The sequence below is a fragment of the Barbus barbus genome, assembly GCF_936440315.1.
Source record: "Barbus barbus genome assembly, chromosome: 23".
In the NCBI taxonomy this organism is placed as follows: Eukaryota; Metazoa; Chordata; class Actinopteri; order Cypriniformes; family Cyprinidae; genus Barbus; species Barbus barbus.
This window is the reverse complement of record NC_136751.1, coordinates 9,932,989-9,953,946: the sequence shown is the minus strand read 5'-3', so window position 1 is coordinate 9,953,946 and position 20,958 is coordinate 9,932,989. Positions and strand designations below refer to the sequence as shown.

At 37.8% G+C, this 20,958-nt stretch overlaps 2 protein-coding genes across 2 annotated transcripts in view; one reads left to right on the top strand and one right to left on the bottom strand.

The window, feature by feature from the left end:
• The window catches only part of LOC306842964 (uncharacterized protein), a 405,022-nt gene that overhangs the window by 370,952 nt on the left and 13,112 nt on the right, over positions 1-20,958 (bottom strand). The gene's annotated exons all lie outside the window — the stretch shown is intronic.
• Positions 1,712-14,387, top strand: LOC306842965 (ER membrane protein complex subunit 8-like). The gene is made up of 5 exons (XM_079374201.1): positions 1,712-2,574; positions 5,044-5,120; positions 5,204-5,273; positions 5,378-5,472; positions 12,855-14,387. Exons 1-5 carry the CDS (start codon positions 2,263-2,265, stop codon positions 13,012-13,014), a joined length of 714 nt encoding a protein of 237 aa, XP_079230327.1. The 5' UTR covers positions 1,712-2,262; the 3' UTR covers positions 13,015-14,387.

The following is a 20,958-nucleotide window of genomic DNA, read 5'->3' as shown; positions in this document are numbered from 1 at the left end:
GCAGGATGTTGTTCCCCTCTAAAAATGGCAATATTATGGAGAACTACACATGCCACAATGATGTCGCAGGCCCTCTCAGGGGTGACCCTGAGGTGACGTAGGCACTGGAAACGTGCTTTCAACAGACCTATAGTCATTTCCACCCTGCCTCTAGTTTTACTATGTGCCACATTATATCGCTGCTGTGGGCCTTGTTCAGGTTCTGGATAAGGGGTTAGCAGTGTAGGCTGGCATGGGTAACCCCTATCCCCCAGCAGAAAGCCGTCAATCTCTCCTGTAAAAAAAAAAAAGTTCACATTGCTTTAGTGCTGCATTGAAGTGCCCAAGTGTGCAGTGACTACATTTACTTACCATTTTGCAGTCTGTTGCTTAGGTATATTCGTGAGTCATGAACAGAGCCGGGCCACTTGGCTTCAACATTGGTGATATGTGCAGCATCACATATGATCTTCACAGTGGAAAGAATACGATATATGAGATATAGTATTGCTATGTGATGTTTCACCATTGTAAACTGCATGTAACTCTGTGTACCTGCACATTAATGCTGTGGATTGACTTTCCATTAACATAGTCTGCCTCATTTTCAGTTGGTGCAATGATAGGTATATGTGACCCATCAATGCGTCCAACCACATTGGGAAATCCTGAAGGTAATTTTAAAGATTAGGCTACTTTCAGAGGTCGCAGCAAAATGTTATTAACTGAACATATATATTTCATATTAAATACATTTGAACTGATTTGAACGCTACAAACCAGCAATTCTGTAAAATTCCTCTTTGATGACTCCCAGGGGTTTGTGGCCAGGAAACACTACAAAAATGTGCAGAAAGCGTTTCAGAGCGAGGCACACTTTCCGTACAGCTCTGCATACAGTGGCCTTACTAATATGCTCCGCATCCCCGATATTGTACAGAAAGCTTCCATTAGCAAAGAAACGTAAAGCTGCACATAGTATCTGCTCGGATGTAAGAGCGCGGCCACGATGGGTGATGTTAGTGATGTAAGGACGGATTATATTATGGATATATATAATTGATTGCAACGAAAAACGGTAACGCTCAAACGAAAATGTATGGGGAAAAGACAAAAAAATCCACTCTGGGTCTCAAAATCCTTGCCCGACGTAAATGTAATTCTCTTTGAATTAATACAGCCTCCTCATCTATGGGATCCTCCAAAAAAGGACACGCCATTCTCATATCTTTGTGGGACTGAAATGTAGGCAATGAATGACTAAGGCTAAGACAAGAAATACCGCTTCGTCTTTAAAAAATGGGAGGAGACCGAAAGAAACTCTGGGTTTCCCGAAGAAAACCTGCTCCCGACCAGGTTAGGTTCACAGAGTAAGTTGCCATGGTAACTGACTCTGAGTATAAGTTACCTCTCTTTCAGAAACGGGCTTGACTTACTCTGCTTTCTCAGGTTTAACATACCTCCCATTCTGAAACCGAAAACCCAGAGTTTCCCTCATTTCAGGGTTAACATACTCAGAGTTTTCACTTAACCTCCTTTCTGAAACGGGCCCCGGCTGTGTCGGCGACGACACAATAAACCAAGCTGTACTCATGTTACCATAACTCTTCAACCGTTTGCACCATCACAATAATTCAAATTGCTCCTGACAGCAGACCAAATGCGCGTTTCGGCTTATTATGGTAATTTATTGCGCTCCGTTCGAATGACGGCTGATTTCCGGGAGAGCGGAGAGGGAGAATTTGAATGTAGAGATACGGAGCGCGGAGTTTTGGATTGCATAAAATAATAAACGAAACAAACAAAAACATGGTGAGGGAGGAGTAAACAGCACAAGAGTCGATTGGGATGATTTTTGATGAGACTTTGGGAGCAGTCTGAGTGAGACTTTTTCACATGTAGTGTGTGCATCGCTATAATGAGTCCGTGCGTGTAAATGAATGGTGTATGCATATGTATGCATGTGTAAATGTGTGCGTTTATGAACAAAAAAGCCTCCTGAATGAAAACTGTGCAACCCAGTGTCCCAAAGGATGCAGTCTTTGAAGAAAACTCTGCGGGTGCAAGAATCAAGGGTGTTTGGTTGTAGATAGAGTGTCAATGGTCCGTTTGAGCGATAGGTGGCGCTAATGCACGTACAAGGCTGCGATCCGCCGTTTAGCGAGAAGAAGAAACACCAGCTGGTTCAGGGTCAGTTGTGCATCAGATCCAGAATGGAGGTGATGGTTGACGTGTAGAAAATGAACGAAAAACGTGTTCGAGGGACTAGTTTAGAGACAGTGTATGTACACTTTTGAACACTTGATTCATTCCCAAGCATCACGACATCAAGAGGCTCTATTGAGGAATAGATTTTTAGTTTTTTTTATTACAGTAAGATCTGTAAACATGTCCTTAAAACTGACCACGCAAGCGTACTGTAAGATGCTGCTACACGCTGCTAAATACCCTCATCGCGCCGTTAACGGGCTGCTGGTGGCTGAAAAACACAAAAAGAAGGACAGCCCGAGAAACTCCGTGTTGTGCGTGGACTGTGTACCTCTGTTTCATGGGGCTCTGGCGTTAGCCCCCATGCTGGAGGTGGCACTCACTTTGGTAAGACGATTCTTTAATGAGTTTAGTTGTAATATGTGCATTTTAGGGTTAGCATGTTCACAAAATATTAACTAACGGGGAGATTTAACATTGAGTTTTCCCGGGCTAGAAAAGTGACTGATGTAGATACAGCAATAATTTGTTGTCGTTTCTTTTCATTGAATGGGTTAAAGAGGATCCACCGATCGGTCTGAATAATTCGTTAATAAAACATTAACTTGAAATCACGTGAAAAAAGTCAAGATCATTGTACAATAATCTACCCATAGTTTCAAAGCAGCGTTATAGAAAATCATGTTGTTAATGTTTAGCCTGCCATACAGTATCTTAGTCATGCATTATGCATTCGCATTTAGCAGTTTAGAGTTATCCATTGTTTCCTTAGATGCGATTATGACCTTAAAAAAACTGTTTCATCAACAGGTTTTACTTTATTGGAAAATGATCTATAAGCATAATTTCAGTCCCATAATGTCCCTTTATAGAACTGTAGATATGTTGTATTTAGGAACAAATCTTTATTCAACAAAAACTGGTGTGAGAAAGGAATATAGGTCTGTCATGCAAATACTAGATAATGTCTTTTGAAACTCTTAGCTCCAAATTTAATTATTTGACAGAAGACAATATGATAACATCATCAAAGCTATCCCACAATCTATAATTCAGATGTCTTGTAATTTATCTCAAAATAATGTAACACTTTGTCTTCCTCAGTTTTTGGTGAATGGACATTACTAATTTATCCAATACTTTAATTCGGAATGTTTTGTTAATGAACTATCCCTTTTATTTAAATAAAAATGTAGTATTCCAATATTTCTCTAAGGATGAAGTTAAAATTAAGAACAAAATATTTGAAATTTCCAGTTGCACCAAAAGCAAAGGAAGTTCATTTTAAAATTCTTAATGGAGTATGTCCTTCTAGAGAATTTTTGAGATATAACTGTTCCTTTTGTGATGATTGAAACTACGGAACATCTTTTTGTTTATGATTGTAAATTCGCCTGTGCCTTTTGGGAAGATTTGCATTACTGGTTATTTCCTAAATTTGAAGATTTACATGTTTTAACAAAGGAAAATGTATTATTCTTTTTATTTGTGAAAGATGAAACGCATGATTTAGCAATTAACACAATTATTATCCTTAGAAGTTCGTTTTGCATAAGAACCGATTCTTGAAAATTCTTCCAGATTTCTATGTATTTCACAAGGAACTATGTCATTACTTTTTGTCGCTGAAAAGAAAAAGAAAAAGAATGCCGTACATTTCTGTAATTTAATAGAAAATCTTAAACTTGCTGAAAACCCTTAGGACTTATTTATTTATTTTATTTATTTTTTCCTCTTCTCCTTATGTTATGATGCTTGTCTGTTGTCTCATTAAGAAATTTAGCATTTTGTTCCAGGCCATTTATGGTTGTAAAGTTTACATTGTTCAATTAAACTGCTAATTTTTTATTTGTATTTGAGTTGGGTGACAATATTGCTGGCATTTAAAGACGGTATAAAAAATACGCAGTTGAGATTTGCTGTACCCTTACGAAAATTAACCATGGTTTTACTATAGTAAAACTGTATCCATAACTGTTGTATCCGTTTTTTTTTTTTTTTTTTTTTTTTTTGGTGCGAACCATGGTTTAAAAAAAAACATGGTTCTGATACTATGGTTTTACTACAGTTATATTGTACTATAGTATGTCGTAGTACGCTGGTAAAGTTGGAAATCGAGGGGTGAGAACCAGAAGGGTGTAAGTGACATTTTTGGTGAAATGGAGATGTATATCAAATGAAAGCTCTTATTGAGCTCTTTCTACTGGCAAAAGTACTGTCATCCATGAGTGTACAAATTCTTATTATAAACAATACAAATCAGTACACAAAGTCAGTATATGAAGAGTTAATTTGCAAAAACGGATAATTCCATTTTTAACAATTCTCAGAAATCATGTTTTTTCATTCTGCATTCCAATTAATCTGATTTATCATGGTTCACTGTTTGAGGGATTTTAGCCTGCAATTTTCAGATCACTACCTTGGACAAAATAGCTTGTCACAAGTGAGGCACCACCATCTTAACTGTCAAAACTATCATGACTTGTGTACTGCTTAGCTTTCCTGTATCTCAAATAGTAGAGCATGGCGCTAGCAACGCCAAGGTCATGGGTTTGATTCCCAGGGAAAGCAAGAGCTGTTAAAATGTAAAAAGCTGATAAAATGTAAAAACTGTAACTTGAATGATGTAAGTCGCTTTGGATAAAAGCGTCTGCTAAATGTGTAAATGTAAATGATCCTACCTTGAAGTTTTATTGGGACATAGTATAGTCATGTCAGTCCATCAGCTAGTTCAGCATAGACCACTGAACTTTCTAGCAGGGCTAGAGGACTATCCCTATAATCAGTATACTGTAAGTCAGATGAACCTAATATTTTGTTGCACTTATAGATCTAATGTCTGTTTTTCCTCAGATTGATACATGGTGCAAAGCGAACAAGTATGTCATTGCTGGCTATTATCAAGCAAATGAGCGTATAAAGGAAGCCAGGTAAAATTTGGGCTTCTTAATGTGCTTTGCGTGGTATGTATGTGGAGTATATATGGAATGTTGTGATCTTTCCAACTTTTCAGACCAAACCAGGTAGCTGAGAAGGTTGCTGCCAGAATCTCAGAAAACTTCAGTGAGGCTGCAATGATCATGGTAATTTACATATTACATTAGTATTTTAAATTAGCAATATTACAGCCCTATCACTACCATGTCATTTAGCCACACAGTAAAACTACATTGTTTGTCACCATTAGTTGGACAACAGCAGATTCACAATGGAGTGTTTTGTGCCTGTTCTCTTCATCTATGATCATCATGATAACAAGTGGAAGTGCAGAGAGCCAAGCACGTAAGTAGAGTTCATGTTACCCAAAAATTTGTATTCTGTAATCAATTACTTAACCTCACGTTTACGCTGATCATTTGCATACGCTGAAAGCATGCAGTTTCAATATGCAAAAAGTAAAAAAGTGGGCTACAATGGAAAATAAACCATTGTTTTTTTTATCAAGCAGTTTTGAAAGGAGTAAAAATTAAGGCTGGGAAAACAAATTGATGCATGGTGAATCGAGAAATTATTCTGCATTGATTGAGATTTTCCGAATGCATCGATTTTGAAGTGCCCTTTTGTCAAGGCAGTTTTTTTATTAATTTTTTTTGTAATTAAACGACCTTTTGTGAAGGCCTGCCCAATCTAACTATTAGTAAAATTAATTAATAATAGTTTAGCCGTAAATTAAATTATCCACATGATGACCTTTCTCCTGACGATCTCATCCGGGACAATCCCTCATGTTCAGACACCTTTAGGATGCCTTCAGTAACGTCCGCAGCTGCCAGTAAGTGGAGATCTCAGCGGAGCGGTGTGCTTGTAAACTTATATTATTGAATTATTATTATCATCTTACGAGAACGGCGTGAAGAGATCATGCACAGCTGTTGTTTATATTGCTGTGTGTAGCCTGTGGAAGCACGGTTAGCTGCAGCAAGAGGCTACATGATTGGTTTATAAAGGCTACTATGAACACCCTTTTACCATTTTTATCACAGAATAATTCAGGAAATATATTTTATAGTTTCTATACTAAATGATATGTCAATCAGTACTGCATTTTTCATATAGTTTATTTGTTACCTGAAGGTAACTTGAAAAACACACACAAACCATGTATTTTCGCAATCATGTGTTTATTGTCTTCACGTTTCATCAGTAAAAACGTTTCTGCTTTTTATTCAGCTCAGCTACAGGGATAGCCATGTGAGTTTGTCCATATTAGGGATTTCCTGCACGTCAAAAGTTTCTGTGCAAGAGCGCCCTCTGACTTCAAGTATGAATGAAACATGCACTGCACCAGAGTGTTCAGCTCTCCTGATATTCATATCTCCTCATTTTGGATGCGAATAAAATGTCAGGTCATGCCTCTTTTAATTTGAATCTAGATTTAAATCTAGAAACCTCTATGTGAAAACACTTGAGTAAAATGCGGGGGATGAATTTACATTTTATTCAAATGAATATTAAATATAAAAAATGCATCTAACGTAGTTCTACACACAGCAATAAAAATAAAGGTGCTTGTTCTCTTTCGTTCTTGCTGTTTAATTGGGAAATGTTTAAAGCGCGTGGTGTCTTGTCTTGAAGTTATTTAAAAACTATTCATACTTTTAACTATTATTATTACAGTGTTTATTTAAAAAAACGTAGAGTGCCTTAAAAATAATTATCACAACACTGGTAAAACAGGCTTATACTGATTTTCTCGTCCTCTGAATTAAACTTATCAATCCTGTTTTTATAATAATTATCATTCAAAAAATGAATAAATTCAGAACAGGATTAGAATAGAATTCGATTTTAAATAAGACAACAACAATTTATTTCTACAGCAACAACAGTAGTGTTTAAAACCGCAAAACCACCATACCCTGTAAAATCAATAACCACAACAACAATAATAATATAATTCCAGAGTAATTAAGAGGTGCAAAAAAAAAATGTCTTTAACATTTAAACTTAAAATGGTCTTTTCGGTTCTGTTACTTTTTCAAACCTGCGTCAGGGCATTTGCTGCTGTATCAATACAGAAGCATCCATTTCGATACACATATTAGCAAGGAGCACAGCCCTCTTAAAAGCCGTGTTCCATATGCCCCTTTTATACTTTGAGCACCTGCCCCTCCAAAGGTCTGTGCACGGCCCTGACCTTGTCCCACAATGTTTTTGAACAATTTTGGACACACAAGGGCCACCATTCAAGTGAGAATTAAATATATAAAATATTTGAAAATAAATATGGTGGGTAACTTGAAGCGAGGATTTACAGATCACAAGCGGGAGAAGTCTCATGTTACGGTCATCATGATTGCGAATGACAACATGCAGGATCAACACTGTTCATGTACCACAGAGTATGATTAAATTAATGTACATTTAATCAGTTTAATATGGAGAGGCACTGAAATGTAGACCTTCGTTTATATGTTTTTGACCTACACTGTGCGTGACGTGAGAACAGTTCACTATTTAGGTTTGTAATAGCATGGACTCACTAACTTTAATGTTAGTTTTAGCCAGAGATACCTTGCTGAAATGCAAGATGACATTTACGTTCTGCTTGAGCAGCTGAAAATTGTAACTTTTTGTCTTCATCGGGATTGGGGGTTGAATGCTTAGGGACATTTTGCTCTGTCTTGTTTGGTTTCAGGAAATGGAATAATACCATTGCCTATCCTCCCAGAATACCTGGAATCAGTGTTACAAGGCATATAGTTTTTCCATTTTTGCAGCATGAACACCATCAAACCGATGCGAGCTTCGGATCGATCAATGTTTCTTTATGGCACTGAAACCTAAAGGTGTCCGAGTTCCGCTCCCTGTGCAACTGATACTCGACTGCCATTGGCTCATCTGTGTTCGAGGGGTGGGGCTTACCGATAGGTCAATTAGATATTTTCCCCAAATCACACAGCCCTAATTTAGAAACAGTCGTATTTTGCTTGCTTCCAATTCCTTACACACATTGAATCTAAAATAATCATTCATAAAGTTCGAAAAAAAGTTGTAGCGAATTACAAGGGTGTTCACAGTGGGCTGTGTTTACATTAATCTTGCATTATATAAGCATTTTGAGTCGAGGTGCAATTACATGACTCAGCCAAACGCACAAGTTCTCTTCATCGTGAACATTTGAGTGTGCAGTTAAAAACTAGATTAGATCGTAATCTGCTGTTTAAAAACTATAAATTCATTGATTTATTGTTGCAGCCCTAGTAAAAATGTCAAACAGGGATGCAAACATTTCACATTTTGGCCATTTGGTATCCATCATTTTTTAAATATGGGTTGGGGGGAGGGAAATGTCTGCAAGAAGTCATGGGCAGACTAAGTCGCACACCAAATAACAAGGCAGCTCAAAATTAATTTCAAAATCTGCTTAAATATAGGATTTTCCAATCTTCGCGGGACCTCACGTTATGTCAATCACGTTTGCACACTGCCTCTGAAACTTTCGTCCATCATAAAAATTTTTTTTTTTTACATTTTGACTTTATGCGTTTTAGCATCCGTAGCATGCATTTTGATTTCAAGTCAAGTTACCTTTATTTATGTAGCGCTTTTAACAATACAGATTGTGTCAAAGCAGTTAACAGTATCAAATTGGAGGATAGAGTGTCTGTAATATATAATGATAAGGTTAAACACTCAATTTTCAGTTAAAGGCATAACACAGACATTCTTAATTGGACTGATCTAAGGGGGGTAAGATTCTGCACCAGTCAAATTTCTGCTGAGGGGCACAGGTAGCCTAGCTAAATATTACAATTATTATAATGGGTTTATGTGAAGATTGTTTTAAGTTCACTTAAATTAGAAGTTATTTTTAAAGTTTAATAAATGTTAAAATTGATAGCTCTTAATTATAATGTAATGTTTAATGGCTATAGTCAATGGTTAAATATTAGGGGCAATTCTTTTTATAGGGAAATCAGTATTGCTTGGTATCGGTGATACTGGCCTTCAGTCATAAAAAAAATAACATTAATACAAATATAAAAAAAAATGTTGTTTGTACATTCATTTGAAGATTGAATGTGAAATTATTGCAATATAAAAGTATATTTAAAAACTTTAATGTTAGGTGGGATTAATCGCGATTAATTTCAGAAAAAATTTGCGATTTGGTAATTTTTTAATCGATTGACAATACTAGTGTTTGTGTGTGTGTGTATATATATATATATATATATATATATATGTATATGTGTAGTTGTATATAATATATGTAATATAGTTGTAATTCCTAAGCATTTTATTTTATATTTTTGTTCAACCCCTTGAATTTAAAGCTTAAAGTCTGCACTTCAATTTCATCCTGTTTTATTTTTAATTCTGGTCTGGTGGCATACAGAGTTGAAATGATAAAAATTGTGTCAGTCTCCAAATATATATGGACCTAACTGTACAAGATGCATATTTGAGGAAAAATGCATTGTTTGTCGGTGCCACCTAGTTAGCAGGCGTGAATTAGTAGAAGGCAATCAGTCGTTTCACGCTCGGTGTGAAAGCACTGTTCATCTGCGATTTGCCTCACTTTTTTGCGTTGCGCTCCGTGTGAAATGGCCTTTAATCGCATGCTTTTGAGGATGAGCCGTACTGTGAAACAACCAATCAGAGCAGAGCTCATTATTATTCATGACCCTGCCAAATAAGCCAATAACAGAATTTCTCATTCTAGGGAGAAATCCTAGGGTTGTAAATGTAAAATCGGAGATTTTTTGCCCTTACCTAAGCCATATACCTTCTATGTAGATATCAGAGAACAATTTAAAATACTGTATCAATGCATTCTGTGGTACCTTTAAATATTTTTTCCTCTTTTATTCCATATTTGCCTCACTTTTTCGCATTGCGCTCAGTGTGAAATGGCCTTTAACCACATGCTTTTCACCTGCCTAAAGATCTCTCGCTGCTATCGGACACTCCGATTGATGCACATGTTAAAATTGAAAATGCAACCCTTCTCTCCTTCTACACTTTTAAGCCTACCTATTTTCCACCTTACCTTAAATATTTTTTTACTCATACGTACCCCCTCCGTCACTTTGTGTACTCGTGTATTTATATTTTGTGGCAAAAATGTGTACTATATAGGCTACATAGTAACAATGTAAGGATATTATATTAGTGTGTTTATCTACAGTTGTAAAGCGGAAAGTCAGTTTAAACTCAAATTATAGGTAATGAGGAAAAAAGTGCAATCTAGGTTCTTTTAAATTTGACAATGCCCTACAGAACTTCACAGGCAAAATCAAACCATTCCAAAAGGAATCCACGTTGTTGGGAGTTTTAAGAAAGGGAAAAAAAGTTCCCCTCACAAAGAGAACTAGTAGTTTAAATAGTTTTTTTTTGTGTGCAAAAAAACAACAAAAATAACAATTTACTCAACCATTCTTCTCCCCCGTTTTACGTCTTCTGCCATTTTGTAGAGTACCCAAGAACGTATTTGACGTAATCAGCGTTGTTTACATTCGGGGGGAAAGCATGTGTATGCATTGTGATACTCTCTAAAATGGCAGACGACGTTACATGGGGGAGAAGAATTAGTATATCGTGCAGCCCTAGTGTATATATATTATGTTTATGTATATAATGTATTCTATATACAGTACGCCCAAATTTTTGAATGGTACTGTACTATAATATACACACAAAGAATATCGGCATCGGCCCCCAAAAAACCCATATCAGTCAGGCTCTACTTTCCGCATATTCATGCACTTTTTAAAATTATGCCTACCACCTAATTTTTAACAAAGGCAGGCATGGCGATTTGTAACTTGAATGTGCGAGACTTCCAGTGTCATCTGCTTTCAGTTACTTTTAGCTCTTCATGTGCATCTTTTCATTATCTTCATACGCATGTTTACGGCTAGCTATAGACCAGTTCATCAAGAATATCAGTGTTAGACCAAACAAGTCGATACCATTTTTTCCGATCCAATCCAGAAAATTCTGAGTATCGGCTGATTCCGATCCGATACCAGCACAGTTGTTTTGTTTTTTAAATCAATGTAGAATTTCTATACTATTCTATACTATTCTAGCGATTATCGTCAATTTGATTTCACAGATACTATTTAAACTAAACTGAGCTAGACGGTGACATCACTGAATTCAATAATGAAATGCCTTTAACTGAAAATTGAGTGTTTAATTTTATTTTTATACATTACTGACACTCTATCCTCCAATCTGATACTGTCAAGTGCTTTGACACAATCTGTATTGTTAAAAGCACTATATAAATAAAGGTGACTTGACTTGACTTCTGTGTTGACCTGATCTTAACTCTTTTGTGTGTTAAACACAATCTACTAAATATAGACAACTTAATTTTAATGAAAAATAACAAATGAAAAAATATATAATCATAATCTGACAAAAATACTATTATAAACGAGGTTAGTGGATAATTTAGCAGCAAAAGTTATTCTAGAAAAATCATTAGTGCACGATTTTATCTAAATCTAAACATTTAGTGAAATAACATTATTTAGTGGGGAACAAATAAAAGTGAATAAGTGTAGGACTAAATCTGGTAAAATATTACACATTGCTCTTTGTATTGTTGTAAAATACATTAATGAAAACAAGTAAATGTATTTATATATAAACTATAAAATTAAAAGACATTTCTTTTAAATGCGTTGTACAGTAATGGAGGCAGCAACATATGATAGATAGTTCTATTTATCATATGTTGCTGCCTCCATTAATGTGCTATGCATTAGATCATTAATAGCCTTTCTTTTTCTGTCCTATCAAAGGACAGAATAAGAAACACTATAAATAATCTTTCATTGTGCAGAAGTATTATAATACGAAAAGCTCCAATGATGAGCGGCACAAAGCGCTTATGCGCATCCCATGTGCAGAATGATGAGCTTGAAGCAACACTGAGTCACAGCGCTCCGCATAGAGAAGTTCAAAGCAAAAAGGAAAGAGATATTGATGCGTGGTTTATTAAATCTGTGTGAAAGTTTGAGCCTTTTCTCTTTTTAAATAAAACTGTTTTAAATTTCAGTCACGGTGCACTCTTGAAGAGCGTTTTCCATCGTCTTGACTGTCGTTATCGAACGCGACACAGTTTGAACACTGAATGGAGGATGACAGACAGACAGGAGAAGAGTTTACCTTACCTTGAATTTAATGACTTAAATATTCATCTGTACCTCACATTAAACTAACGGCTTCAGAACACTTGGACTTTGACTTTATGGTGCTTTATGATGTTTTTGTGATTTTGTGGGGCTTAACAATAACACACAATAGTATATGCACAATATCGGATTTGAATCGGTTTTGTCTAACCGATACCCGATCCGACAGAAAATGCCAGCATTGGAACCGATACCAGTACTGAGTATTGGATCGATGCATTCCTAATTTGCACATTTGGCTTTTTCGCCATATAAGTATATAATTTCGTTAAATATATAATTTCTCTCAGATGAACGCGCGCGCACACACACAAAAAAAGATTTTTAGAAAAAGAATACATCTCTCTGAGTCCATGTAATATGAGCTGGTGCCCCAATGTTGACACTTCATTACTGACATACTGTATATGAACAATGGAGATCTAATGATATTGTCACATAAGACTATTAAAAGGCAGAAAAGCTAAACACAGAAGTTCAATGTTTTGTCTAACTTTTCTTAAATTGCAGTGACTGCTTTGAGGATTGGATAGAGGCACAGAAGATCACAGCAGCTCTCCTTGAAAGCAGATCATATGAGAGTCTCGTAGACTTTGACAACCATCTGGATGACTTACGAAATGACTGGACCAACCCCGAGATCAATAAATCTGTCTTACATCTATGCTGAAGCCATCCAGAGATCCTGTCCACCTAACCAAACCATCAGTGCTTAAATGGAATGTATTTCTGACCTGTATTCAGTACTGCTCAGTGACATCCTCTCTCACTGAGCAGAAAGATTTGCGAAAGAGGAACATTGTAAGTGCTGCATCAACATGTTTGAAAACACTGAGGTCACTCCAGGAATCCTATGTCAAATAGGTTTTACACCTGTTTCTATGCGATGGTTTGTATAAGACTTGTGTACAATTTTGAATGCTATCAGACTAGTCTTATTTAACTTAACTAATTGCTAAATGTGTTTTTTTGTTAAGAGTCTTTAGTTTAAATTACAGGTATGGATATTTACTTAAATTGCTCAAAAGAAAATATTTCATTTCAGTGTAGAAATTAATATATTGATTTATAAGATAAATTGCTTTTATGTTTGCAGCAGACCAATAATAATCTGTTAATGGTGAATAAAATATATATATATATAAATTGGCTCAGATTTTTCAGTAAATAAAGGACTAGACCTTAGGTATGAGGTCTTTATGATTGTAAAGTTTTATGAAAAAGAAAAAACTTGATTGTTTTTCCAAATAATTTTAAACAAATTTCTTAGAGAGTTTAGCTGGCTCTAGTCCAGTAGCATAATATAATTGAAACACTCCATCAAATAGGGAAACAATATAAAGCAGTATACGGTGGCCCCCAAAGTATCTAAGCAGACATATAATGCTTAAAAATGCTTTAATGTCATTGCATTGCATTTTTTAAGAAATATTTTTTTTTAGCAAAACATTTTTTGATTGAAAATAAAGGCAAAACATATTACACTTTGAGTTTGAAGATTAACAGTCTGACAGTTAAAGTTATGAACTACCTGCATAAGCAGAGCTGAGTATTAACTGATTGTGTCATCTGGATTTCATAAATTAAGTACTTGTAATTACATTATATTACATAACACTCATAATCAGATAGCTGTGAAATACATAAACGTGTTTATCCAGTGACCTTCACTTATTGTTGATTTTAGAAACCTTGACAAAAAAATGGTTATACATTATTTGAAGGTGTCCTTGTTACGTTGTAACTATGTACTTAAGTACTGAGTAATATTAAATAACTATATGCGCTTACTATATGGTTAGGAGTAGGGTTTGGCATAGGGTTACTTGTATGTAATTATGCATAATGTATTGTTATTATAATGGTAAGTATAATGTGTAACAAGGACACCTTAAAATAAAGTGTTGCCAAAACTAAATAAATCTGGAAACCCTTTGACTTAAAATGGTTACTTTAAGTACCAGTTAAATTTTCAATAATTTAATAACATGTTTGCATGTTCACAGTTCTATGACTTTAAGGTAAATAAAATATTTCAGCTATTTTAGTGCTCATGTGTCTTATTTTAATTGTTTTTATTTTATTTACATATTCATTTATGTCAAGTATTTATTATTTTAACATTATGATTAAGTTGATTATTAGCTTTTCATCAACTGAAACCTCTGCAGTTCCTTCACAACCCCTGGTTTGGGAAACCCTAATGTTAAATGAAGAATTAAGAAAGAATAAAATGTATTTTCTTTTTATATTTTTAAATCAATATGGTACAGAATAGTTCTATTCAAATCTATGTGATAAACAAGTTGGGTCAAAAAATATCTAAAAGTAGCTAATCAAGAAGCAGGCAGATTATATGTGACCCTGGACCACAAAACCAGTCATAAGGGTAAATTTTCAAAATTCAGATTTATATCACTGTAAACCCTAATGAGTTGAGACTACTCAAATGATTTGAGGAAAGTGATTCTCTCAGTTTAATTGAGTAATGGGAAATTGACAACTCCGTTTAATTGAGTTCACCTAATGTGACCTTCTCATTGAATTAACTTGACGACGAGAATGTTGGAGCGGTCGTGCTCCATACAGGGCTGAATGACATCAAGCTGAGGGCCTTCAGGAGCCTGATCGAGACCGTAAGCAGCACATCTCCCGTGACGAGGATCAAAGTGTCAGGACCGCTTCCCACATCGACGACCTCGAGTCTGTCAGACCCTAGGGTGATGACACCCAGTGGATGGTTGGTTTCTAGTCTAATAACTGGGTGTCATCATCACCCTAGGGTCTGACGTCGATGGTTCCAGACTCGAGGTCGACGATGCTGTGGGAGATCACATAAGTAGATTCAGCTTCCTGTTTTTATTTCCGCACTAATGCGAATAACGTTAGGTGAAAATAACTTACACCTCTCCAGCTGATCTGCCACATCCCGTAGCAAACTGGACAACGAATTACTACTTGCCGCTATTTTCTTTGAAAACTCTCACCTCTGTCGCTTAGCTGGCCTGACGATGCGACGCGTGAGCTCTCAACCAATGATGCACTGAAGCTACACAAGGACCACCTTCCTCTTTTCCATGTTACACAGCGAAAAGTACAAATAAATATATAAATAAATCTAAAAATAAATGTATACATAATATAAAAATACATTAAAATTAAATTTCCCCTCAATTTATTTTCTGCTTTTACACATTTTTTTTTACTTTTATTTTTTCACTAATTCTTTTTTATAACAAATTAATCATATTTATTTCATCAAGTCATTTATTCATTTATTTATTTTCCTTTTTTCACATTTATTTATCTATTCATTAATATTTTTATTCATATTTAATTTATGCAGGTTTGGTCCTCCATAGTGTCCTACCTATAATTATTTTTTTCTTTACAAATACATTTTTTAAAGCCAGTTTTCTGAGTTTCACACTCTAGGGAGAGCGGCAATCCACCTGTCACTAAAGTGGTCACGCCCTTAATTATGCAGAACTTTAAGCTTAATATAATTTAAACGGATGAGTTATAAAAAAAATCAATCACCCCTCACAGTTGTCATGAAGGGCAAAGGCAAAATTGCCTATAAACAAAAGCCACTTTGTACCAGGCTGTAAAAAAAACATTCTGCTGTATAGCTGGGCATTTTAACATGGGAGGGAGCGGGTTGTGGCTAGAAGGGATACAGCTCCGACGGGAAATGAACAATGAAATTAATTGTAACGTTATAGCTATTAGATTGTGTTTTATTAACGTCTACACCTACCCCAACCCTAAACCTACCCCTTACAGGAATGAAAAATGCGCAGTAGCGCCATACGTATCCCTTCCACTTTTACCGAGCGAGCGGGAGGTTGCCGCTTGGGTTAGCATGAGCCGTTACGCTTTTTGGCTAAAGGTTGCGGGCTTGTCGTCCTGTGGCTTATGCGGTCAGGCCAGCCGCCAAGTCGAAAAGCTCGGTCAATCTAGCCGCCACGTTATTTCTACGGTCGCGCATAAACTGCTTATTACGGTAAAACCGTCAAAGAACTGATGTGAATGCAAGCGCTCTTCTTGCGAACGCGATTTTTTCCCAACACACAGTCCGTAACTGTCTGATGATGTTGAATACCAAAATAAAAGCCCTCCAATACTCATATTACAAAATAAGAGCAAGAATATACGGTTTCTGCGTCTCGACATTCAAAAAGCAATAAAAAGAAAAGTTCTACATTGCACAGACCAGTTCCACCTCAGACTGAGAGGACACCTTCCCACAGTGTCAGATGCATCGTTTCAAGACTGTCTGATGTGGAATTACAAAATAAGAGCCCCCACAACTTTCATATACGTGTTGTTTTGTGTCTACTTTCAAAAAGCTATAAAAAGAAAAGTTCTAGATTGCACAGACCAATTCCAACTCAAACTGAGAGGACACCTTCCCACAGTGTCAGATGCATCGTTTCAGGACTGTCTGATGTGGAATTACAAAATAAGAGCCCCCACAACTTTCATATATGTGTTGTTTTGTGTCTACTTTCAAAAAGCTATACAAAGAAAAGTTCTAGATTGCACAGACCAGTTCCACCTCAGACTGAGAGGACACCTTCCCACAGTGTCAGATGCATCGTTTCAGGACTGTCTGATGTGGAATTACAAAATAAGAGCCTCCCAAATCTCATATACATGTTGTTTTGTGTCTACTTTCAAAAAGCTATAAAAAAAAGTTCTAGATTGCACAGACCAGTTCCACCTCAGACTGAGAGTACACCTTCCCACAGTGTCAGATGCATCGTTTCAAGACTGTCTGATGTGTAATTACAAAATAAGAGCCCCCACAACTTTCATATATATGTTGTTTTGTGTCTATTTTCAAAAAGCAATAAAAAGAAAGGTTCTAGATTGCACAGACCAGTTCCACCTCAGACAGAGAGTGCACCTTCCCACAGTGTCAGATGCATCGTTTCAAGGCTGGCTGATGTGGAATTACAAAATAAGAGCCTCCCAAATCTCATATACATGTTGTTTTGTGTCTACTTTCAAAAAGCTATAAAAAAGAAAGGTTCTAGATTGCACAGACCAGTTCCACCTCAGACTGAGAGTACACCTTCCCACAGTGTCAGATGCATCGTTTCAGGACTCTCTGATGTGGAATTACAAAATAAGAGCCCCCACAACTTTCATATACGTGTTGTTTTGTGTCTACTTTCAAAAAGCTATAAAAAGAAAAGTTCTAGATTTGTAATTCCACTGTCTGATGTGGAATTACAAAATAAGTGACAGAAGTTGCACAATAATGCAAACATTTTTCTTGATCTGAAGTTGTACAGTTAGTTGCACTCAGATGTGAACAATGGCCAGAAGCGACTTCCATTTCTATTCCCTTTGTGCGTATGACTATCCATCGAGCATTTTTTGGACACAGAAATATTTTTGGTGGACATTAATTTGTGCAATACAAATGTCATTGAGATATGTAACTTCTAGATGTAAATACAGTTATATCTTTTGCATCACATAATGTAATACTGCTGTTATTGCTGATGGTCAAGTGTGTGTCTGTCAATGCTTATCAATGTTTCTTCACGTTCAGTTCATGTGCTCATTGGAAGCTTTCTTCTCTCTGACTTGTACTCACAAAACATCAAATATGTTAAACATATATTTGCAACCTTGACCATGCCTCATAACTGTGAAGCCACAAATATGTGCTGTGTACAAATCTCTGGTGCTGTCCATAGTGCTTAAGTAACCAGTGGTTTTGTGAGCTCACCTTTGTGATTCTATTTTCTGTGTTTGTGGCTGTCGTTTTTGTGTAGGGTAATAAAGTAGGCCTGTAAATTACATAACGTAGAGCCTAAGCGTATTGAGAATACAGAATACAGTTTTTTTTATACCATTACCCAACAAAAGTTAAAAGTAAATACTAATAACAATAATAAATAAAAACATAACATTTTTGGTTTTCTGAACCAGTTTCTGAACCATTTTTTGGTATTAACATCGGTTTCATATATGACCTCCTACCTTGTAATTCCAATATATATATACATAAAATATTATATGTATATAATATACGTATATATGTATATTCATAAATAAATATTTATTTATAAACATGAAATATTTGGTTGCTTACAACCAAAAACTACTGGTGGAGAGTTAAATACATGTGCCCATGGTGCATTATTTTCTTGCACCGTAGGGTGGCAGTGGAACCGGGTCTTGTGGCCGTCATCGCTATACATCGTCATATTTCATCCATCGCTGGGAGACCGGGGATGAAAGTAACACTTTTTGTTTGAGCGTCAGTAACTCAGTGGTTGTTTGTGCTAGATCTCTCAAACTTTGATATATGGTAGCCACATTTGTCTACTACAAGTAAAACTCATTTGGACGTGTACTGCATAATCACAGTGTCACGGGACGCCGTGAAAAGCACCGTGGAAAGATGAGGTCAGGGTCCAAATGCAGGGAAGTGCTCTTTAATTTAAACAAAAACAACAAGCCAACACGGCAAAAAACTAAACAAAAAAGATCTGGGATACCAGACGGCAATACAGTGCATGTATCCCAGACCAGAGCAAAACACAAGAAATGTAACACATTCACGAATAACAATTAATGAACCAGGCAGAGTGGTGGGAAAGGGGAGACTATATAGTCTGTGGCAAACGGAGAACAGCTGGGAGTGTTAAGTGTACAGGTGTGTGTGGTTGAGCAGGTGTATGTGCTGTGGCAGGTGTATGTGATTACGTAGATGAGTCCGGGAGGAAGGGAGATGGTGACCTCTGGTGGCGACAGGGAAGAACTGCCGAGCCCGGACTCGTGACATGACCCCTCCCTTAAGGAATGGCTTCCAGACGTTCCACCAAAACCCCCAAAAGTCCGGAGGGAGGTGGAACCGGGGGAGGGATGGTGGGCCAGGCCCGTGTAGCGGAGGGGGACCTGGAGCCTGAGGCAGCGCCGGCGGGATGGAGACCCAGGGCAGAACCAGCGGCCACCACAGTGGTGTGTGTGGAGCTGCCACCCTGGAGCGGGCAATGGTGGGCTCCACCGCTTCGGGGGGCACATCAGGGTGGGGAACATCAGCGGACACCGCCGCCATCTCGGGAACTTCGTGAGCGAGCACAGCTGTCTCGGGAGGAACGTGAGCGAGCATAGCTGTCTCGGGAGGAACGTGAGCGAGCACCGCTGTCTCGGGAGCTTCGTGAGCGAACACCGCTGTCTCGTGAGGAACGCGAGCGGTCACCATCGCCTCGGGAGCTTCGTGAGTGAACACCGCTGTCTCTTGAGGAACGTGAGCGGTCACCATCGCCTCGGGAGCTTCGTGAGTGAACACCGCTGTCTCTTGAGGAACGTGAGCGGTCACCATCGCCTCGGGAGCTTCTTGAGTGAGCGCCGCTGTCTCACGAGGAACGTGAGCGGTCACCGCTGTCTCGGGAGGAATGTGAGCGGTCAACGCCGCTCGCACCGACATCAGCGGGGGTTCCCGCACGCTGCGCATCAACCCAGTATGCTCCAGAAGCGGGCGCGAGGCACTGGGCGCGGCCGCCCCCCGGATCGCCTCGGGAGAACTGTGAATGGGCTCCGCAGCTAACTCCAACCTGAAGGCTGAGCCGCTCACCTGCAGAGCCAGGTTGATGTAGTCCTCCAGCGACTCCCCGGGGTCCCAATATGGCACCAGGGACTTGAAGGGCTCGGCCAGGCCTCCGTAAAAGAAGACCATGAGGCAGGTCTTCTCCATATCCACCCGCGGAGCCACTCCAATAAAATCCCTGGCGTACTCCTCCATGCTCCGGTCTCCCTGGCGGATATTGAAGAGCTTCCCTGCTGGACCCATGTCTGCTGGTTCGTTCTGTCACGGGACGCCGTGAAAAGCACCGAGGAAAGATGAGGTCAGGGTCCAAATGCAGGGAAGTGCTCTTTAATTTAAACAAAAACAACAAGCCAACACGGCAAAAAACTAAACAGAAAAGATCTGGGATACCAGACGGCAATACAGTGCATGTATCCCAGACCAGAGCAAAACACAAGAAATGTAACACATTCACGAATAACAATTAATGAACCAGGCAGAGTGGTGGGAAAGGGGAGACTATATAGTTTGTGGCAAACGGAGAACAGCTGGGAGTGTTAAGTGTACAGGTGTGTGTGGTTGAGCAGGTGTATGTGCTGTGGCAGGTGTATGTGATTACGTAGATGAGTCCGGGAGGAAGGGAGATGGTGACCTCTGGTGGCGACAGGGAAGAACTGCCGAGCCCGGACTCGTGACACAGATTGTGTGAGTTAATGTTAAATACAAAGAGTTCCGTTGTTAGAACCTTCCCCACTACTGGGGTGAGTTGTAACACAGGCTGGGGTAGATTTAATAGTGTGAAGTTATTTGCTGAAATAAGATCCACACTTCCAATTTATGCAAAAACTTGAAGAACAAAGAATAATCAGTTTTGAATAAAGTGAATCATTTAAAGTGACAAAAACACTATACTGTATTCCTTTTAGGAATTTAAATTTAGCACAAAAACAAACTGGGTGTGTTTGTGTGAGTGTGTGTGTGTGTGTACAACACTAGCTGCGTTGCCATCTACTTACTATTATGTGAATTTTGGATTATCACAAAAAAAAAATGCTGGATGGA